A 24,424-nucleotide genomic window follows, 5' to 3' on the forward strand; every position below is an offset into this window, starting at 1 on the left:
TTGAATCATCAGATTTGCGAAACTCAAGACAAAAACAAATACGACAACAAAATCATAATCAAAATATTTACCAAGAAAGCACTGCTTCAATACCTATGGTAGAGCGAAATGAACCTGCAGTACCCTTAATGTCACCAGATTCGCGAAACGAACCTGGTTTACACCCAGACCTAAATAACCAAAATGAACAATTAGTACGGAACAGTGTAATAGGAACGATCTCTAGCACAAATATCCCTCATCCAACCACCAACAACAACACTATAACACCAATCTAAGCAACAGTTTTCTATTTCAGAATGCCCTCAAGAAAACTGTGCATCCCCATTGACTAAATGCTAGTCGATATATTAGACAGACAAGTTCTTTTATTGATTCAATTTCCCACACTTACAAATAAACTGTTTACACGAATAGCAGCTGTTGACTTGCCTCAACCATGAACCAATAATTTTATACGCCTCATGCTAATTGTTTACACAGGAAAAGTGATTCATGAAGCTGTCATTGAATCATCGAATCCCAAATATAATTATATCTCTTCGTTTCTTCAAAGTAACGAATCTGCTATCATAAAAATTACTTCAGAAGGAGTTCATTTTTGTGTGTGAAATACCACGATACAAAAAGTTTACTTGAACACAAACATTCAAATGTTGGTAGGAATTTTGGATCGAGACATTCGTTTATTAATTCAACTCCCAGGTTATGCAAACAAACTACCAGCATTAATAGCATCAGCAAGATTACCAAAAAGCAAACCAAATGATTGCATTCATCTTATGATAATAACTTATCCTGAGGAAACTGTTCAAGAAATTGAAATTGACTCTTCAAACAAAAAATATGATTATATTTGTTCGTTACTGGAAGGAAATAGCTCAGCAGTCGTCATTACCGATTTCGAAGGAATTCACTTCTGTGTATAAGTATTAAACCAGAAACAACAAAATTGAATGGATACTTTCCAAATATAAAATTTGGAGAAAAATAAATGTTCCTTGACACACTAAATCAAAATTTCTGCTTAATCATATCTTGTCCTCATTTCCCAAAGAAATTCTATTCCCGGGTCACAACAGCAATTTTACCATCCGTAGCAATTGATAACAATTTACACTTAATTATCAACGACTTTCACCATAATCAAAATTACGATATTATCGTGAAGGAAACCAATCCTAGATACAAAGATATTCTTCACATCTTAAAGTATGAAAACTCAGCCATAATCGAAACTGCTTGTGAAGAAATTATTTTTTGTGAGAAAAATAATTAAATATAAACCCATGTTATTTAAACACAACAATCGTCACGTACTCCTTTACCAAATAGAAAAATCCTTCGACGCTTGTAACGGTTCATATTGTCCAAAACTTATCTTATATTTCGATTATTGTAACACGTGGGAAGACGGAACCATTGAAGTCTTTCACAACTCGCCATATTGGAATTTTTTCCTAGTTTTGTCGAATACTTGCTTAAGTCATCTGCCAAAAGACATAAGCGATTTCCATTCAAATGATCTCACTAACCTCTCGTAATCTATTTATCCGGTTACCAAACCTACGTTACTCACTTATTGGAGTAGAGAAACACTCTGAAAACTTCTATCTTTTACATGTGAGTAAGGTTAACTCCAGTATATTAACTACAATCACAGTTCCAGGAAATCACCCTAATTTCCTTGAACTAAGTCATTTTCTTGCTTTTGACACAAATGCAGAATTTTTTCTAAATCCACCTATTTTCTCTAATTAGAAACAATGATGTTTAATATCAACGACCAACCAGTTTCAGTTATTCATATAAAGAAAACATTTGAATTACAACCACATTTACAAGTTTACATGATAGTTAATGTTCGATACATCGAAACAGGTACTTTTGAGGAACTTAGTATTTACCCCACTTCCCGATATTGGCCATTCTTTCTTTTTGTATCTGATCACCCAGAGTCTTGTCCTACCAATATTGAATGTGAACATTGTACATTAGACTAGAATGATAATTTTTTACGAAGGAACCTTTGTCCAAATTAAAGGTTTCCAACGCTCCTTCATTCTAGCAGAAAATTTCAAAATAATCCCAATTTTTATAATTCATTTCGAAACGCTTTATAATGGCGAACTACACAGCACCATTATTAAACCAAGCAATAAATACTGGCATTTAATACTATGTCTTGCAAATAGCTTAACATTTCCCATTCCCTGCGATCTAGACCAGATCGAATGAGCAGCGAGAATGACAACTGAATGTCCTATATGTTTGGAAATTTGCGATCAAATGAAAAAATTACACAAAAATTTACCTCCACAACCACCACATTTAGTTTGCGTTAATTGTTATAATAAACTCAAGCTAAGAGCTAGTACACCATTCGCAAAAATTCCTTGCCCCATTTGCAGGCAGATTATTCATGTAATTAATATGACAGAATACGATGTCTGTAATATCTGCAACCAATTAGTGTTATCCAGAAACAAACGGAAGGGTGAACATATGATAGTTAAGCACCCATATATTACTGTGTGCAATAACTGCATTGAGAAATGCAAAAACATCTGCCCTATCTGTTTTTCCAAAATTGCCTTTGATGAGTTTTGGGCATAACTTACTTTTATACAATGTCAAAGGAATGCCCTGTTTGTCAAGAATTGAAAACAACCCTTCAATTAAGGAAACTTCACAAAAGAAAGAATCCACAACCATTTTATTTTATTTGTGATGAATGCTACATGACTCTCAAATCCAAAACTAACTTAATTTTTGACAAATTCTTATGCCAAATATGCCACCAGGATGTTCACGTATTAAAATTTCGAACAAATTAACAAATGTCTGACCTATAAAGGCAATAAAACAAGGAATAAACAATTATGCTGTTTGTTTAGGAAGTCGCAAAATGTTCTGCTTGGTAATGGACATTGATTTTGTCCTTGATTATAATCTCCTCGTCGAAGTTGACGGTTACCAAGCGCGCACAAACCGTATTTATATTCATCCCGATCAACAGCAGTTGGATATTTTTTGCCAACGTTATAGTCCTGGCTTCCACGATGAAGAAAAATTTACTGTCAAAAGCAGCAGTACATTTTTTAATATTATCTTAAATGCATTCAACAATAACGAAGATGTTATCGACATAAATTTCCAAACCTCCAATCGAACTATTTATTAATTTTTCCTTCTTTAAAAAAGATGATTCAGATAACTTTACCAGCTTTTATATGTAAAGTTTTTCAAGCTTGTTATTTTTATTTTCAAAGTTTTCTTTATGTTTCTCAACCCATTTTACAGTACTTCCGAAAAACTATTGAACAACCCACTCTTGAATGCCCAATTTGCTACCTACAAAAATCCAAATTCAAGAAAAAACATCATAACGAGCCACATCATCCACCACACTTTATCTGTATAGACTGTCATGACCAAATTGTAGCCCATTTTTCCAAATATGGACAGATTTTATGCCCCATTTGCCAAGTCCCAAATTATACCCAATCACTTTCATATTACTCCCCTTGTTGTTTATGCGAAAAAATGATTAAAAGCGCAAATTGGGGAAATACCCAAACCCAATGTATGGCAAGCTATCAACATCTTACTGATTGCCATCAAGGTATCATTATTTGTACAAGATGCCTCCCTAATACGGCACAATTTTGTCCCTTATGCCACATCCCTTGTGATTTTTCCGACCCCTGGAATTAATCCTCAACACTTTACGATGTCCATATACGATTCCTCTACCTTCCTACATTTGGTAAGATCTATAGACTTCAGTAATCAGCTCACAATTTATAAACCTTTTTAAAAAACAATTAACACAAAAAACTCTTTTACACATGCTATATTATATACTATTTACCCCCCCGGTTTTTTCTAGTCCCTTTTACCTATAAAAGGGGACCCCATGGTAAGCCTGTGGATGACCACAGGTGGACATACATTTAAGATTAGGGGTTAATTAATGCCCAAATTTCCATTTTTTGCTTTAACTTCATAAGTTTAATATCTGAGCTGAACTCAGTGTTGTAAAGTGCTTTATTCCTGTGGTTATTAAACACCATGATCGTCTTTCTTGATTTGTATTTCTGTGGTTAATAAATACCATGATCGTCTTTCTTCATTTGTTTTCCGTGGTGGGTTTGTGAGAAACCACAAGATTATATTTTCCACCTTTTATATATATACAATTTTACACTTTGTCATTCATTGTTTAAACATTTGATAATTAGCCTTAATATCCGAATGTAATTCGGGATTTTGAATATTTGGTCATTTTATATTGATGTTTAGCAAAATGGAATACGACCCAATTTTAAACTGGAATTGCAGAAACGCAGACCCTGCACCAGAGGAATTTAAAAGAAAGCTGCCTCTCAGGAAGCAACAACGGAAACCGGTAGCAGGTCAATCTTTTTCAATGGACGACGGGTTAAATAAGAACCCTCGTCACTTTCCCAGTTTAACCCAAAGATTGGAGCTGCAGAAGTGCAGAGAAACCAAATTGGATACGGAAAATCCAAAATATATAACGAGTTTAAAGTACTCGATAAAGGAAAATTTTAACAGATGGAAACTGCCATCGTTCATAGAAGTCGTTAACTCAACGACACTGGAAAAGGCAATGATGCCTATCGACTTCATAACCCAGCCAGAAGGGGTTATAAAGAACGAAAACAACTTCTGGAAGTTAAAGAAGAGGGAGGAACACGGATACATCCTCAAGGCAGGAGGCACGCAAGTCACCATCCCGTTCGAAGGAATAACTGCTTTTCCGAACCATGTAAAAGAAAGCAGACAGGAAGAACAGGACGACATCCAACAACTTACGGACGGAATGAGCAGACTACGAATCAAAAACAAGATTAAAAAGAAGAAAATCGTGAAGTTGCAACAAAAACTAGAGGCTTCACAGAGGAAGATAGCGATCCTCAGATCATACAACGTAGAGCTTGAATCCGGAAGGAAGCTCTAGATAAAACCTAACTTGTCTTTATAACTTTTTCGTTTGATGTTCTCTTTAAATTTTATAACTATAGTATTTAATCATTAAAGTGTTAAAATTTCACCATGGTAACTGTAAGAATCGAACAGCTTAATTTTCTAAAAAAAGGGGTGAGTTGTAGTATTGCGAAATACTACACATACACAAAAGACCATTGTCTTAATTGTTTATTTAACGACCCAATTCTAAATTGGAGCGTGCCATTTAAATTAAAGCCTCTTTTCACTAAATCAGATATTGACTGATTTACTCTTATTAGGACTATAAAATCTTGTTTTGAAAATCCACTCCTTTTTAAATACTTGTCCAATTTTTCTCATTTTTTCATGCTCAATATTTTAAAAGGGCGGCGATTATTAATACGTCCCTTTTAACTTAACTTGAAACAAACTGGATAAATATTTAGCAGTCTCGCCGGCTGCACTGAAATTCTCCTTGCTTTGATTAAGCAGAGGTGCACCTGCAATATGATGCATCAGAGAGAGTAATATGAATTTTTAATAAGACAAACTGAAGGCTGCGGTTTTTATCAAAGGGGACTAATAAGTTGAAGATATTTGATTTGAAAAAATCAAATAAAAAACTAGTTGAAATTCCCTTATTAAAAAGGGAGAACAAAGGAGCAGGTGAAACCTGAATAATTAAAGATTGAATCAGCCGCCGGTTTATGCTTATGAGCAAAAGGACTGGCCTGAAATCTTCAGTGTTTCATTTTGCTCAGTCAGCAGCAAGTCATTTCTCTTCAGTCAAATCTTTTAAAAATAAATAATTTTTCTTTTCTGCCCTAACACTAAAATTAATCTAGCCCTTTTCATTTAAAAAAAGAGAATAAATTCTCAGTTTAAGTTTGATTTGAAAAATTATAAATCGAGATACTCGAGATACGCACCCCCGAGGAAGTCTGGACTACAAGTACTCAAAGGACAACGGCAAGACGATTCAGACGACCCAACCAGAAGTGCTGACTTGGACAAACATCAAGGGCAACCATACATACTAATCAGCCACCGACCTTAGTAAGAAGATAAAATATTGATGAACAAAATAAGATTAGCTCAACCTCCCCTCATAGGTATATTTCTTTAAGCTGTTCGATTCATTTATATAATCTAATAACCCAGTGCTCTGTATCTAATCAACTAATTAATTCATACCTTTTCTAACTATTGTTTCTACTCTACTTTTTGTCAAGACAATTTGACGATCTAAGGTGAGACTTATAATTTAGGATAAAATTACTAAGCATTCAACCAGCAATGAACGCTTAGTAAAAACCTAACATAATTTTCTACTTTAGAAAACACTGACACCATATTAACTTATATTGACACCATTTTAACTAACAAGAACGTTTTCTTTAGAAAACACTGACACCATTTCAACCTATTTAAACTATAGCAGCCGCACAACAGCCAAGTTCTAGCCCGCATCGCACAACAGCCATGAGTATCTATATATATAAAATTACAAAATAATTGATTATAATCCTAATATTTTAGGTCAAAGTAGTCTATAATAATCGATTATATTGGATTTTTCCGAGAGGTTGATCATTAAAATTACACTTTTTTCAAATTTTTCTCTTTTCGTGTTTAGTGCAGTTGCTAGAAATTACGTTTCATAAAACATTGAATTTCAAATTAAAATTTATAAATTTTTTGTGTCTTTCTTTCAATTCATTTCAGTTTACTCCCCCTCTACTGTACCCCCCCGCCCTGTTTATTTCCCCCCTTTTAGGCCCTCCCTGCCAATTTACCACAAGCACCACTCCCTTTTATGAATGAACATGAGGGATTATTTAATAGACTTTGGGGGAGAGGGGTTAATGGTTGACACAAACCCCCCGCCCCCATTTAGCCCCCCTCAGCCCTCCCCCACCCTCCAAAACCCTGAGAACGCCCTCTTTAGTTGTAGAGGTGGTAAAAACACTTGAGGGGGAGACGTTGAGACATGGCATTTAGTAAAAGACGTGGTGGCATACGTTTTGGATACTTCTTGCAAAATTTTCAAAATATCAGCAAAAATAATCGAATTTAGTTCTAAAAATGAAATGTTTAATAATCAATTATAATGAATTATAATGGACTTTTATTTCAACAATTATTGATTATAACCGAATATCTTGGCAAAAATAATCGATTTCCATGCCAAAAATATTGGATTAAAATCAATTATAATGGGTTATAATGGATTTTTTTTTCAAAAACAATCGATTATAATCACATCATAATCGATTTCGTGGTCTGGATTTTACATCTTTAATGAAATATAATGGATTGTTTTTATCTCCGGATTCCATTATACTCCTTGAGAATCTATTGGCGGTCGTAGCGGGAGTAGAACTAGATATATTCATTATTACCATACTAACAACGCACCTTCTATTATAATTGATCTCCGCGATAATCATTTCATCACAACCGAAAAAAAATTTATCCTGATATGCCGGGGCAATCAGTTTTTCAGCCTTTCTTCAACTGCTTGTTCAAAGAAGTAACCATCTCGCAACCTCATTTGACATCATCATCTTCATGAAGTTCCATTTCTTAGCACTATACTGTTTTTCAATTACATATCTTGCAGTGAAAACTGTTGTGATCTGCAAACTCACCGTTACATCCAAAATCAAGAAGGCTGTTTGAAGAATGATGAAAATTGTTTTCATCTGAAAGACGAAATTTTTATCGAAAACTGTTTTTCTTAAAGTAACCGTTCGGTACAATCTTATCGTCGACAATTTTTTGCAGAACAGAAAAGCATGTGAATCATACCTCAATGAACATCGATCAAATCGGATCGTTCATTCCAGTCTAACTCATAGATTGAGACAGGATTTGAATCAATGAAGCTCAGCTTAGAACAAAGAAGTCATTCATATCATCATTTTAATAAAACCAAAATATTGTAGAAATCAACAACTCTTTCAAAGGCATCACAAGTTTGATAAACTCATCGGAGCAAACCCTTTAAACACTCTTAACTTTTCTGTTCACAAAGAGCTCGCCGAACTTCTATAAAGTGCACACAGTTGCATGCTATATATAGAGCTTACGACCCTATTTTACAAACATCGTCATTGCATATTGCATACAGCAGTACTCTCGAAAAACACTAGAAGTTAAACTAAAGTTTTGCTGTAAAACCTTATTGAATGTTTTAGTTTTTCCCTTGCACGTTCTTGTCCCATTAATCTGAACATAAGAGCTTTCTAATTACTCTGGCTCTGTCTATGTTGAAAAAGAAGTAAAGCGCCCCTGAGCTTTCTGTACCGACTTTCGTAACGAAAAAAAAAACAGAATATTTGTGCTCGGAGTGGTTTTTTAAGTAGTCATTTTGACGGATTTTTTAAAAATCATTCAAGAGGTACTGTTGTCCTGAGATTAAAGTTGAAAAGATATTTTACCTGTGATCACTTGTAAAGTTATGGGGGTTTTAAGATTGCCGTTTTGGCCAATTTGGTACAACTAACGCGCGATATATTTCGCGCTATACTCGCGTAAGCGGAGATTTTATCCGTCTTAGAAATCGTTCCAAATTGGTTGAAGGCAACTTGTTTGCCAAAATTAGTTTGTTACTAGAAGCGAAATATATCGCTTTTTTATATTGTGAGCGGGGTTAAAAAATTGCCATATTATCTTTATTACATCATTCAATTTTTTCATGTTATTACTGCTCTATATACATTAAAAGGCAGTCAATCTTCGCCCTGATACGAGCAATTTTTTTGAAGGGTTTAGTTTTTCCCTTGCACTTTCTTCTCACTTTAATCTGAACATAAGATCTTTCTAATTACTCTGGCTTTGACTAACAAACATCTTGAAAAATAACTGCTCGCCATACTAGTCTACAAAATAACAAACAATCGAAAAATTTTTCCCGAACATTTTTGCCGACAACAAAATCCAACGCCAAAACCTTTCTAGCATCTGATGTTGAATTTCTGACTAGTTATTCTTCTAAAATAAAAACATTCTAAGCAAATTAAAAATATTCAAAAAGAAAAAAAGTACGTTTGAGTTTGTTACTTTGACCAACCATTAGTTTAGCCTTGAGAAGAAGTTTTAAATTTTGATTTTTTATATGGCTAGTTATATGTTTATACAATATATACAATTGTTTTCAAATGTAAAACGGCTTTTCAAAATTTTTCCTTAATCCAACGGGAAAGGAATATTTTGTATGCCGGAAAACTATATATATATATATAGCCGTTGAAATAAACCAATTAAGGAACCCTTTTTAGTTTTTCTTGAATTTTGTATTACTTTATGGATTTTTTCGTCATAATAAGGTCAGTATCTAAAAAATTACAAAATAACCTATAACAATCCTTTGAAAATGGATTATAAAAAATTTAATTTTTTATGTCAATATAATCCAATATATTTGATTACGATCCGTTAAAAATTGATTATAATCCTAATACTTTTGCGCCAAAATAATTCGCTATACTCGATTATAATCGATTATAATGGCTTGTTTCGAAAAATTGTTTATGTCGCGCGAGTCATCTCATTTCCTGTTTAGTGCTGCGTATAACATTGCTACGTATAACATATTGCGGAGGGGGTGAGAATTAGAGAATGGGTTAATTATACCCCCCAGTTTACCCGCAACCCTTTAGTTGGGCGAAAGAAAAAAGCTTGAGGAGGTGACATTGAGACATGGTATTCAGGATAAGACATGTCATACATTTTGTAAACTTCTTGCAAAATTTGCAAAATTTCTGCAAAAATATTCGAATATAGTTCTAAAAAAAAAAAGAATTGTAATTGTGTTTTATTATTTAAAGGAATCGATTATAATGAATTATCTTGGCAAAAGAATTCGTTTTCAGTGACAAAAATTGCGTTTTAGAATCGATTATAATGGATTTTATCGGATATTTGTTTTTTCAAAAAAAAAAATCGATTATAATGGCAATATAATCGATTGCTGAATTTTACATCTTTAATGGATTAAAATGGATTGTTTTTGTCTCGGGAATCTATTATACTAGGTTTAAATCCATGGGTGCTCGGTGCGGGTTCAGCTGTTTCTCAAGAACTCTGGGGAACAAGAAAATCCGTAACATTGTTGAAATAAGGTAGAAACGCTCATCAGTCAAATTTTCAACAGAGTGAAAACTTCTACGAAACCACGGATGTGTGCAAACCTTTTAGAATTTCCATTATTTTCTCATTTCTTGCTCTCCAATTGGTTTTAGATTATTTAAATCATTTTAAAATTTTGTGTACACTTATGACAGCGTGCACTTAAATTGCTTCAATTGTATTCAAACCCAAATTTTTTTTTGAAGCTTGACTAGCCTTAATTGGCAGACCATTTGCAAGGATATCAGAAAAAAATGTATCTCTCTCTCTCTCTCTCTCTCTCTCTCTCTATCTATCTATCTATCTATCTATCTATCTATCTCTCTCTCTCTCTCTCTATCTCTCTCTCTCTCTCTCTCTCACACACACACACACTCTCTCTCTCTCTCTCTCTCTCTCTAACGTTGCCTTCTCTAGTGTTCATTTAAATGTTTTGAGACTAGAAAATAAGGGTAGGGTTAAGAACAGTGTTGAGCTAAAAGTTTGCACCAACTTATCCGGTCCCGCACTCAGTAAAAAGAGAAAATGAACGATCATTTTACAAATATAATTGTACTTTCATCAAATTTAAAATTTATTATATGCGCCAAAATTAGATGTTTAAACGATTTATAATCCATTATAAGGATACAATTTTTTCAAACTTATAATAAATTACAGTCAAATACAAACTATTTATTTTTTTTCGAAATCTCTTATAATCTCTTATAATCTTTTATAATCTCTCATAATCTTTTATCTATTATAATCTATCATAAAATATAAGCAAATCAGGTGCAAGGTGAAAGACAAAATGGACAAAAAAGGGATTATAATCAATTATAATCGATTATAATGGATTTTTCTGCAAAACAATTGAATTAGAAACTCGGATAAAAATAATTAATTATAACACTCGATTATTGATTATAAAGTATTATAATTGATTATATTTGATTTCAAAAAGAGAGATAATAATCGATTATCAGTGCATTAAAATCAATTTTTTGCAATTTTTGTAAGACTGGTTTTAAATTCATTTCATAATCGATTATTCATACTTGAGACTGGATGCGTGGTGGAAAACAAAATGCGTGAGGAACAGATGGTGTACTCTACTTTACACCACTCAATTATAAACTACTCTATCGGTTTTTTTTATATAAAACTATAAGTTCAAAGTGTTGTTGCGCTGATACCCGTTCAAAATGATATATTTGATTGCTAATATTCGACCCGTTTGTTAGCACATTAATCAGTTCTCGGAGGACCAATACTTGATTGTCGATCGCTACTAGGATACCAAAAGTCAACAAAACTTAATCGTTAGTTGATCGCTGACTAACGACGGTGCCATCCCAGGTAAACTTTTATACAATTAAAAATAAATGTGCTGTTTCTGTATTGTGATTTTCCCTGTTCAGAAATTCGATTTTTCAAACCGGTATTTGAATTTGATTTGAGTTTTCAACAAATTTTGATAGACTTCCAGACGGCTCTTGAACGGCTCCTGCCAGGAAGTTCAGAATTTACCGAGGACTTTGTAAGTTCCTCTGATGCTGTCCCCGAATATTTTCCTCTGCTATATCAAAACACGGGATGATATGATCGCTATTTTGACGTTTTTAGGACAGGCGCGACCTTAATCAGAGCTAAGTGGATCCAATCAATCGTTCAGAAGCAACTCGCTATGATCATGACTTCGTTAAAAATCAACCTATCCTAGCTAAATTATACCATCAAATACACTTAAAAACCAGCATAATGAGTTTGAAACACGTGAAACTTGAATTAAGTCAACAGTTTGGAAACAAACAAAGAACTCGTAAGTTAGGATTACACACACTTAGATTTTCACGATTTCAAACTTTTTGAGAAATAATTCTCATTAGATCTCATTTCGTGCTTATGCCGGAGCAACAAGCCGATCCCCAGTCGTATATAAGTGTCCAGATAGTCTGGGTGCCATTCTGCGTCATCTGATGTTGCTGGAAGTACACCCCGTCTTTGTTAGCCCGAAAAACCTAGAAAAAGAGTATCGAGTAATTTAATTGAAACGGTAAATTATTATTTTTTTCCAGAAAAATGCGAATAGTTTTTCAGGCTCTTTTTACAAATTTTCACACTAGCGCGAACACATTCGAGACTATCGCGACTATCATCCGGTCTATCGCGAATAACTTCCAGACTACCGCGACTAAAATCCAGTCTATTGCTTGTAATTTTCAAACTAGCGCAACTAATGTCCAGTCTATTGAATAACGTCCCGAATTTCAGTGCTCATATTTTTTCAGTCTATCGCAACTACTTTTAAGACTATCGCGGATTTTTTACAGACTCGCAACTAAAGTTCAGTGAATGCAACAAAAAATGCAATATCTCCAGATAAGCTCCGCGAGTATGAACCCCTGTCCAGTCTATATATAATCGGTCGCCGAAACAACACCGGCGCTGCTATTAACGAAGAAAAAAGTTTGACTGACATTACGAGGCCAAACTGTGCATTCTCTGCATTGTAAACTCAATCCGCAACAGGCCAAAATCATATTTGTCGCGGAATCCGCAACATTCCTTCTTTTCTTTGATGTCCTATGCTGTTTTGGATTCCAGAAACAAATACCTAAAACAATGCACCGCTCAAAATCGCTCCAAAAATAGGTGATTTTGTGGAATCCGCAACCGTATATGCGGAATCCAGAACAGTTCGTGGAATCCACATACAAATTATAAGTCATGTGTACAGTTACATTCCGATGTCGCGGAATCCGCAAATTGTAAGTGGAATCCGCATTTTGTTTAAGGATTCCACTTAAATTTTGCGGATTTCACTTACATTTTGTGGAATCCACTTACAGTAGCGCAATCAAGAACAACTAGCTGAATTGGCTTGTTGCGGAATCCGCAACAAAACAAATGTGCCGACAAAATTTAGGTTAATCCACTGAAATTTTGTTTATGGAATGCACTTACATTTTGGAACATATTTAAAGACTTGTATCTGGAATCCAGGAACATACAGACACAAAATTGTGCTCCTATCCAGTGCACAGTTTGGCCTCGTAATGGAATGTGTTGTCCCTGTCCACTATATCAATGCGATTCTCCTGCGCTACCGTATTTGCCAAAAATCATGATCTATGTCGCTCTAAATATGAGGTGTTAGCGGCTAATATGAACAAACTTTTTCATTAAAAAAAACTATATATAAGTCACATATCTTTTTGTCTCCTTTTTTTGAATTTAAAAACGGAACAATTTTGCTTACACTTCAATTTTGAAAGTAAACTACGGCCTTATGCTTTTGCCAGTGCTTTCTTATATTTTAATTGAGCAAGATGTGGCTCCGACTTATCGAATGGTGAACAGATATAATCTTATAAAATGTAGCAAATTTTTAACTAAACTAATGCTCTAAGCTAAGCTTAAATTTAGTAAGAAAGTAATGATTATGATTCAATTGAAAAGAGTCTTTTCCTAACTAAACGCAAAAACTCTGAATTTGCTCACTCCGATGGAGATCGCTAGTAATCGTCAAGGTCATACATAACCTGGAAAAGTGAGTAACTCGTTAAAATAAATTAAGGAAACACAGCACTTACCCCATATGGAAAAATTTAAATTCCATAAATTATAGATGCAAATAATCAATTTTTCTCTGGCAGAGAGCGAAGACTGACAAAAATATGTAAATAAGAATAAAATACTCTAGTCATGTATGAAAAATTTGCACCAAGGTTTAGGTGAATTATTTTTAGATTGCACTACTAAAGCTAAATTTGAGCTTAAAAAATGTCAAACGCAATTGGAAAGTTATTGAGGTAAAACAAAGTTGTAGAATTCTGAATTGAAAAATTGATGAACCAGTTTCAAATTTTTGAGTAATATGGGGGGTGACATTAATGAAAAGCACCCACTGATTTAAGTAGTGATAAGTTCAGTGTTATTTTTACCACTGTTTGTAATCTTGTATAAATTCGGTGGAGTCACGTATAGAAAAATTTGACTGGCAATTAATTAAGCATCCGGTGGCGAACGATTTTGTCTAAAAGGGATTTTAACCTACTCGAAAGGAATTTGAAACGAATTACAAATGAAAAGCCCCACAACATTTTTGATCTAAAGAAAATGTACTCGCAAGTTCTGGAATTGAGTTTCAGGAAAAACTTTTTCGAGATACGTTTCGACCTGTCTTTTGAGGTTGCAATCTAAATCTATTATTCTGCAATGTGATCACTAATAGCGTCTTTACCGAGGATGATCAAGTACTCTGCGCTGCCCAAGCCTTTTTCACCTACAACATCTACAAATAAACTTTCACCTGAGATATTTGCAGATCCAACAATTCGCCTAGACCTTGTGGAAATACAGCTATAACGTGAAAGTGAACAGGCATTTCGAAAACTGGTCAGTTTTTGGCAGAATAAGCATCGTCTATTTTGAAAATTGGCGGTTGTGAATCACTTTTGTCCGCTGAGGTTTAACTGTTCCACAGGAGTGTCGTAAAAGTCAAATGCAAAAGGAGGCTGGATTGTATCTCGAGCTCCTAGTTCAGTGCAGTTGGAAGTTTGAGCAGGAATGATGCTTATCAGGCATTCTGTTGATGGTCCCTGTTTGTCTAAATCTAACTCCATATCTCGTGCAAGTTTAATTGGGCTACCAGTTGGAGTGGGGTTTAACGGTTTGAGTTTGAATGGCCGTAGTTGCAAATAAGCACTTTTCTGTCCTCTCATCCAATCAATTCAATTTGTTGTATCGAAAGCAGAAGGATCTTCAGCTAAGTAACCTTGGGAGAAGTTCTTCCTTTTGTTTCTTACCGGAGCCTGTCTTCTTCGGTTTTTCATTACTGGATCTCGTCGAACGAATCTCATTCTGATTGTCATGAGATTTTCTTATGGAGAGACTTCGACTTCTTGCTATGTTTTTTGCCAATTCTTCTGTTCTGTCACACTACTTCGTAAGAATGATTGAAGTCGCGAATGGAAGTCGCGAAGTCCAAGTTGATTGGATGAGTTTTCACATGTCAGAATTAAGGAGAAATTTTCCACTGGCTAGTTTTACATTAGTGTTCGAGCATTGAAAGATTTTTCGAGCCCAAATACTGATGATCTTCGTCTTCGGCAACTTCTGTGGAAAAGAGGGACTTGGATCGGAGTCATATCCTTTCTTGACAGGTTGTCTGTTCTTGTTCTCTAGTGGAGTGCCTAGATAACCATACTCCACTCTATCATCTGCCCAGTGTAAAAATCATTGATAACTTGATAGACTAAATTTTCCACAGAATTTTTGTTTTTCTCTTGAAGTGTTCTTTCGAAAAGTAAACAATTTTTTTTTCCTGATTTATAATCCGAAGAATCCAAATGATTTTAGAAACTGAACAGTTTAGGTAACGTTTTGGTATTTTTGATGTCCTCGATTTTTTTTAGTTTGAGAAAGTTTCAAGTTTCTCCACGGGTCCCCAGTCGATAGCTGTTTTAGCTTAGTTAATGGAAGTAATTTTAGCTCTAGGAATTTTTGAGTATCTGTCTATTGATGAATGGATATAATTACTATTTGAACCCACTGGGCCTGCAAAATCTTAACTAATATCTTAGTTTTGAATTTTTAATTCGCAGACCTTGAAAACTTAGTGAATGCTTTGTAGACCTTGTAAGATGTATACCTGCTTTGAAGCAGTCTCAGCAGTTCTTTCCTTGAAAATGAATCATCAGAGTTAAGTGTGGCCACCAATTATTCTTTGAAACGAATTTCATTACAAATTGGTCTGGCCGACCTTCGTGTAACGTACGGTGATCATAATTTGTTATCCATACATAATACGCCAATTGAAGCATTGAGATCTTTATGAAACTACTTCTTTCTCTTCTTATGCTTTGACCAGGGGTTTCAAGATGTTATCTTCTGCAGTGAGCTGGACAATTTTTTTTATCAAAGAAATTGTTAATTTCTAATGGCCTTTTAGGCAATTTGAGATACACGCGGCATTGTTTTGGTTATGGTAGATTATTTGGAGGACAAAATTCAGCACTATAACTTACAGTCAAATCGGATGAAGAGTGATTAATTACAATTCCGTTTTTTTAAATTTGTTTTTTTTATAGCATTAGATTCCATGGCCGTTTTTAATAATTTTGAACAAACAGTCAAAAAACGCAAAAGGCAAAAATTGAGATGAAAAATTAATAGAAAAAATAATTTCAGAATAATCCGACTGAGAATATCTAATTTTTCAGAACGGCATTGCTTACACTTTTAAATTTTCAATTCGGAACTAGCTGAGTTTGGAAAGCCCGCGACAATCTTATAACATTTTATTCTGTCAATGGATTTTTCCAAAACTTTGATTCTGTGAACTTGAACTTGACTTTGATTTCTCGAAATATCCGATGGATCTATAATTGAAGTGATTTTGGAAGTTGCGGCTCTCGCATTTTTCTTTGTCATAATTTGCACGTGATATGGGTTTTTTCTTTAGAATTTTTAAAATGAGTTTGGTAAAACCCATATTTTTTCGGCAAAATGGTTTTTTTTTCGTGAATTGCAGAGTTAAAAACCTGCCAACTATCTTTGCTAAATTGCAGTGATATGTTCTCTCCCTGTGGATACAAGACCAAGCGGGAACTAATGCTTTGTGGTCTGATAATATTTCAAATTCAGCCCCGTACAAATAATTTTTGAAATTTTCTACGGCCCAAACGACTTGCAGCAGTTCAAATTTGATCGTTGAATGTTTCGCGTTGTAGGGATTTGAAAATTGAATGGCAAAATTGAGTGGTCTTCATCAGTCCCCATGCATTTTTGGAGCGTAGCAAAAAGACCGTTTTGTGAGGCGCCTATTTTAACTTTTGTATTCAAATTGATGTCGAAATTGTTATGTTCTGTTTGATTTTCAATTTCAGAATTCAGCTTTCTGAAAGCGATTGTTTAATCTGCCGACCAACTTTTTAGTAAAGGTCTTAAATGGCTTCCAGGAGTTGCCATTTTTGGGAAAAAATTCAATAATTTTTTAATCGATCGGAAAAATGGGCGCAGTTTCTTCAGATTTGGAGGAAATTGTATGGAATAAATTGCAATTGTTTGATCTCTTAAAGGGACCATTTCGAACTCCAATATCTTAAAACCGAGACATTCTAGCTCCTTTTTGAAGTATGTACCTTTAATTCTTCTTGTCATCGACCTAAACTATCTCTCGATGATCTTCAAAACATCCATCGGAAGAAACTTAAATGTCCATTATATATAAAAGTGAAAGGTTGAGTCTATCTACCTTTGAAACCGATGGTTGAGTCTATCACCCTTTGAAAGTCAATTTGCAATTCGCCTAGTCCGTGAAAACAAGTTGAAAAACTGGAAACTGGAAAGAACCGTTCTTACTTCCGCACACGATGAAAAAACTGCAATGTTTGCCCGCAAAACTTTCCAAATTCAGTTGACTGTGTGCGTTTTTAAGATCTAATTTTGCAAAACAAACTTCTCCGAGGAGTTTTTGAAGAAAGGGATGCTACGTTATCTACCAGTTGGTGAATATCTGCTATCTGATATTTATTCTTACGAATTTGTTTGATTTCAATTTTCGAGTCTAATTCTAGCTTTATTGACTTTTCTTTCTTGCAAGTGAGTACTATTAGGCCGATAAGTCTATCTTCGTCGCAGATAAACTCTTGATTTACTGCTGGGGGTAGATGTAAAAAAGCCTTCATTTGTATCGATTTGAAAGGGTCAATAAAATGAGTAACGTTCATTTTTTTTTCCCATTCAATTGATTTTTTCGATTTATTTCCGATTCTACATTCCAAGTCTTATTTTCCAATTATATTTTCCGGTTCTATTGGGGTGTTCTTGAAGTAAGGAAAAGATGTCTGTGCAAATTCTATCCCAACAAGGGGAAATATATTCTTTCTCAGTATGTTGTCGTTTTTCTGGCTGTCAGTAATGAAGAACACCGTTCTATCCTACGACCATCAGTTAGATCTAGTTGGTATTATCACTCAAATAATAATCTTTGTTGTCCGTTAAACCGCAGTAGATATCCTTGGTCGATTGGGTCGACTGGTCGACTGGGTTGATTTTAAGATAGAAGTCACCAAAGTTAAGCTTTTGTAGCACATTCTTCCTTAGCATGCTCAGCTGTCTAGTTGAAACCATTTGGATTTTAAGATGAACCAAAACCTTCATTCCCAAACCAACTTTCAATAGTTTTTTTGACATCTCTCCTTATTCATCAAAAATTGTCGCCGGATTGAGTACAGAATAGTCGTCGGAGTCACTTTGTCTTGCCTTTGACTATGCGTTTATTACGCTGTAAGGTTACTTACATGGTACAGGGTTATTCACAACAGGCTGATCCAATGGATACATGGCAAACTCATGGTTAATGACGATGTTTACAATTTTTTGCTGGATTCAAAGATCCTTGTTATATGCCTTTTGAAATTATACGAGGTACAGACAGCGTTTTTTGTAAGGCTTACAGCGAAGTGTCCCTTCACAAATTTACTGCCACTTTTCAAGTAAGGGTTCTCTCAATCTATAGCGAGCGTTGGCTCTCGTTCATTGAAATTCCTGTATTCATTTATTGAACAATAATGTACAAATTGTGACGATTCAAGAGCAATTCTTTTGTCATTTATTGGAATATCGTTTAGAAGTTTGTGAGGCTTTCGGGTTTCGGTGAAGAGCTATCGTTTTTTTTTCATGGTTCTTCATGTTATTGATAAAACTCTCGAGAATCCATTCTTACTCTCCGCTGGAAAAGTCACCTTTTTTTAGCCATTTCAGGTAATGCGCCCCAGAATTATTCCAGCTTTTCTCTCTCTCTCTATCTCTATCTCTCTTGCGTCTGTTAAGTGGATTGGGGCATTCGAATGTCACATTCGGTTTTCTGATATATACTTGATTTGAAACGTCACAGAGTTCAGCGATGCTTATCCAAAATATTCTGATTTTTGAAAACTTTAGAGCAAAAACACGTTTACTTTTGCGAGCTAGCGCTAGAAACATTATTAGGCGGCTTCTTCCATGCGCATTTTGTTGAATGTCTTGGTTTCTAGTTTGAGTCTGAAGTGCTTTAATTCGAATGGAAGAATCATTTTTCTTCCGAGTTCCTTGCTAATCATTCAGTTTTAGCCGTGATTGACTCGTTTTGTTGCTCCTCTTCTAATTTTAAGGTTTCATCTTTCAAAAAAATCAACGGAGTCAATAATCTCTCTTTGTATCCATTTTATTCATTCTAAAAGCATCTGCTTAACTGCAGTCTGCAGTTCAAAATTTTTCGGCAGGAGAAAATAAGTCAATTTCTCAAGATATGTTTTATTCGACTAAATTGGCAAAACACTCGAGATCGTGGTGTAATCTTCAAATTCTACATCAACCGCAATCGCAATATTCTTTTCTAGAAAAAACCATGACTTGTAAACAACGATGAGCTTTTGATGTTGAAGTTTGGCGATCAGTTTCTTAATCGAAGAAAGTTTTACCTCACACAAAGAAAGATTTCTATACTTCTGAAAACAATGTTCTCTGGTGTTTTAAAGAAACTGATCCCCTGAGCTGAGTTTTTCAAACACTTGTTTCATCTGTGAGTTATTTTGTGATGCTGTATGTGTTTAAAAGTTGGCATATTTTTGCAGGCTGGTTAAGTTGTGCTATTCACCTTTTTTCTATGATCACTTAGCGTACCCGCACTGGAGTTCCATGGATAATAATCGATTATATTGTCATTTTATAGTCAGTCTCTATAAAATTAGAAAAGAAATGGATTACAATCCATCAAAAATGGGTTATAATCCTAGTATTTTGTATATCAACATAACTTATTTATAATCGATTGTAACCCATTAAAAATGGATTATACTCATAAGATTTTTAATCATTTCAATCCATTGTAAAAGATTATAATCGATTATGATGTATTTTTTGAGCATAAATTAAGAATTTGGCAAAAAAATTTTCAAAGTTATCTTATTTCCTGTTTCGTGCAGTTGCTACGTATTACGTTTCTTAAATGTTTACTTATCACAAGATTTTATTTATTTAAGTTTTCTCTACTTTTTCTATACTACGTGAATTCCATCGCCTCTTTGAACAACCCCCTTCCGCAAATTAACCCCCCCCCCCCCCCCAGTTTACTCCTCGTCAGTTTACCACCGCCCCCTCCCCCATCCAGTTTTCCCCTCGTAAGTTTAACCCCCCATTTGCGTTGAACCAACCCCTCAAAAACCTTAAAAGGGTAATTAGAACTTTCATGGTTTCGTTCCGATACGAGCAGTATTTTTCTTATCCGAAAACGTTCCAATAGCTAAACTATCTTAAATTGAAGCTTGTCCGTATCTTATAGACTAGTTGTTAAATCGAGTTGACTATGCGAACGCGACTTCGTTTTTAATGGATGACTCCCAATTGTTTTTTTTTGTTGTTTTCGCTTACTCATGTGTATATTTACAAGTTATCGCAATTGAATATCTTGTCCTGTAAAAAAAGTACGCATGACAGACGCAGAAGATCAAAAAAGATTTTTTTTCATATACTTGTAAACTTGAAGTGAAAAAACTGCAAAAAGTCAAAAAAAACTGTAAATGGGAAATTTATTCGGCATAACTTTTCTTGATATATTTTACCTCTCCCTCTGTCCACTGGTCCTCTAGTCCTCTGGCCCCCCAGTTGACAGTGGAGTCACTGACGTGATTGGATGGGAGCGTGGGGGGCATCACGAGCACTGGCTTGAACTTCTGTCGACTCTGAGCCCTCGCCTCCCACCAGTCCTGAAATTAACATCCAGGGTTGACAAAAAAAGCAGATGCAGTTGCTGCCTCTTTTCCAACCCCCTTATTCCCACCCCTGCCGTACTTTTGAAATTAAATTTGAGCAATTTTTTTCAATTTAGTCAATTTTGAACATTTTAGACAATTGTGATTTTAATTGGGATTAGCCATAATAACACATAAAAACAAATAAAAAATTTGAAATGTTGAGTTGATAAATTAAAAAGAACACAATTTCTATATTATCTTTCATGTATTTCTTGCATTTAAAAACTTGCGTCAACACTCTATGCACCAACGGATTTTGGGGGTAGGGGAGTTCGGACGCCTCGTTTTTCAAGGATTCGACCCCCTGTTGACCCAAAGGATCCCATTTGTAATAATTTGACAGACGGACCCTGAAATTTTTATAAAGGCGCCTTCGGCGCTAATATGTACTAATTTCGAAAGGGAAACGCGCACCAAAAAACGCAATTGGCCTGTTTTTTCAATTATTTGCCTACGGCGCAGATTGTTTGGTCAGAACAAGGTCTTTACTGTTTTGGGTGAACTAAGAAAATTAATTTAGTCCGACTAAATTATTTTTCCCACTTCACCCAAAGCAGTAAAAATACCCTGTTTTGGCCAAATGTTTTGAGCGCTCAGAAAATGACTTTGGTCGACCTAAATACATTTTTTGAAATTCCCCCATCCCTCGAGAAACATCGCCCCTGAAATTAGAGATTTTTTATTTAGAAGCAAGTAACTGCTATACCTAATGAGGTAGATCATCTATAGGTGAAATGCTAGTAATAGAGTAAGGGGCAGATCTAAAGTTCTCATGAGGGGGAGCGGACTTTCAAAAAAAATCCAAAATTTTGTCGATTTCTTTTAAGTTGAGTCAACCTATAAAAAATCGACAGTCTTTGAAATTTTTTGAAAATCCGCTCCCCCCTCGTGAAAATTTTAGATCAGCCGCTTACTTCATTACTAGTATTTCACCTATAGATGATCTACATCATTAGGTATAGCAGTTACATGCTTCTAAACAAATTAATTTTGATTTCAGGGGCGGATCTAGATGTTTCTCGAGGGATGAGGGAAACTAAAAAAAATTGTACTCTTTTTAGTTCGACCAAATTAATTTTCCTAGCTCTCCCAGGACATTCTTACAACGATATTTTGACAAAAAAAAATGTGCCACAGGAAAACTTTTGAAGAGCAGTTTTTGAGCACTTTTTGGGAAAACTTAGGTTCTCTTAGTAATCATAATGGTTTAGTGAAAAACCTTCTTGAGAATACAAAACGAATTGTCAATAAGAGTCTGAAGTATTTGTAAAGCCTCATTTTAGCAAGCATAACATATATAAATCAAGTTGTTTATTTTGATGCGTGCGGTAATTGCAGGAATAACCTCGGTGTGATAGGAGTTAAGATAAGAAGTTCATATAGCAACAACTTTGGTGTTAAGTCATAAAATATTTTGGTGTTTAATTGTATGGTACTAACACGGGTTGACGTCCTCAAAGGAAATTGCTTATCATACAATTTCATATATGGCGACTAGGGAAAAAATGCTTGTCACACAATTTTATACAAAATTTAAAAACTGTATTAAGAGTTCTTAGAGAAATACTTCTGATCTATTTCCATCTTTTGAATCATTCTGCTCAAAAAAAAATGATTTTAAATTCGGTCAAAAAAACGTGAATCATAATATTTTTGTGTATGAAAATTGTATGACAAGCACTTGGCTATAGAAAAAACAAAATCTTCAAAAAGAGTTTAACGATGTTTCTGGATGAATTTACATAAGTTTTTAAAAAATTTTTACTGAAAGAATGCCTTTTGACTCTCCAAAACATGATTTTAATGCTTATCATATAATTTCCATATATGAAAATTGTATGATATGCATTTTTTATATGCAAAACTCAAATTTGAGGTAAAAAAATTTTCAATCCGTTTTTTGGTTGCAAACGTGCTTTTGTGCTCAAATATAAATTTTTGCAAAAAAAAAATTTTTGCATGCAAAATTTGATTTTTTGTGTTTAAATTGTAGTCCAGGATGAGTTTTTCACCCAAAAGATAAAAACAAAGTTATAAAAAAACAGGCCTTTTTTCTCAACTACCAAAATTTTCAAACCAAAAGTTATCTAACTATATACAATAAGTTGTGGTTGTGTTTTTAGATATATATTTCCATGTGAAAATATAAAAACTAACAAAGGTGGCAAAAATCACCAAATGCAGCGTATCTGCGTGGTAACTGCCAGTTACACTCTGGGTTTTTTGAGATAAAAAGTCCAGGATTAGCGTTTCGGATGAAACACAAGTTTTCAAAACAAACATTTTTTGGTATTTTCGTTTATGGAAAAAACTCTCATCATACAATTTCATAGTATGGAAAAAATGCTTATCATGCTATTTTCATAGTTTTTTTGGTCTATGAAATAGTATGTTAAGCATTTTTGTCTTCCCGGGAAATTGTAGGACACTTTTTTGTCAGAATTTCAACACAAAAAAAAAATGTTTTGATATTGAAGAGTAGCAAAACGGTTTTAATTTTTTAGCATTATATGAGTTCATTTTTTAAATGTTAAATGGTTTCAATTGAATAAATAATAATTGATTCTAATTTTTTATTACTCTATGGTTTCACTTTTTCTTACACAAATCAGTGGTAAGTGATTAAAAGTATTTGTTTAACCTTAGTGGGAACAGTCATCCAGGTGTGGCCGACGTCAGAAGATGCCATGTATGTCCTCTGGCTCCTCCCGATGGCGAACAGCTGGAAGTCAGGACTGGCCAAGTAGCCAATCACGCCTGCCATTATCTTGCTCAACACTACACACATACAATAGACCAAATCAACATCCTCACCCCTGAAGTCTTTAGTATCAGGCGCGAGGGGGGCGGATTTCAAAAAAAAATTTGAAAATTATGACGACCTTTTTTTAGGTCGACCAAATTGATTTTTCGAGCTCTCCCAAACGACTATAAAGACTCTAGTTTGACAGAAATTTTCTGTGCCGCAGGCCAATTTTGAAAAAAGGCAAAAAAAGAGACGTTTTTAGGCACTTTTTGGAAAATGTTGACCAAAAAATTGCGTTTTTTCGGCGCCCCCCCCCCCCCTCAAAATGAGTATAGATTGGCGCCAAAAGCGCCTTTAGAAAAATTTTAAGGTCAGTCAACCAAAAATGGATATCTCAAAATAGTGCAAAGGGGGGACCCTTTGGGTCGGCAGGGGGTCAAATCCCTCAGGAGGAAGGCGTCCAACCCCCCCCCCCCCCCCCAATCCGCTTCTGTTTGGTATAACAAGTGTTAGTTTGCATTAAATTGCTACAACTATTAATTGTTTTCAGGTTTTGGGTGCTGGTGGTAAAAAAATTTTCTCTAGCTAAGTATGATTGGGGACTTTTTATGGCTAGAAATAGTCTAAGTTTGGCGAAGTTCTGATTAGAAATTAGATGAGAAACAGAACAATTTGAAAAATCTCTGCTTTATTAGAAAAAACTTGAATGAGAAACTCTGGCCCAGAACTTAGATTTGAAACTTGGAGTGTTCTAGCCAGAAATATTTTTTTTCTTTTCGGTACG

General features: G+C 34.6%; 2 protein-coding genes across 2 annotated transcripts in view; one reads left to right on the forward strand and one right to left on the reverse strand.

Annotated features, from left to right (window-relative positions):
* LOC134840327 (C2 domain-containing protein 5-like) overlaps window positions 1-24,424 on the forward strand; it is a 302,083-nt gene that overhangs the window by 11,389 nt on the left and 266,270 nt on the right. The gene's annotated exons all lie outside the window — the stretch shown is intronic.
* LOC134838956 (uncharacterized) overlaps window positions 11,985-24,424 on the reverse strand; it is a 48,213-nt gene continuing 35,773 nt past the window's right edge. Inside the window, exons 29-31 of the mRNA XM_063854328.1 lie at window positions 23,536-23,672; window positions 20,703-20,846; window positions 11,985-12,113 (exon numbers count right to left, since the gene is read on the reverse strand). Coding sequence (XP_063710398.1) covers window positions 11,985-12,113; window positions 20,703-20,846; window positions 23,536-23,672 — 410 coding nt within the window. The remainder of the gene's footprint in view (window positions 12,114-20,702; window positions 20,847-23,535; window positions 23,673-24,424) is intronic.

The sequence above is a fragment of the Symsagittifera roscoffensis genome, chromosome 2, assembly GCF_963678635.1.
Source record: "Symsagittifera roscoffensis chromosome 2, txSymRosc1.1, whole genome shotgun sequence".
Lineage (NCBI taxonomy): Eukaryota > Metazoa > Xenacoelomorpha > Acoela > Convolutidae > Symsagittifera > Symsagittifera roscoffensis.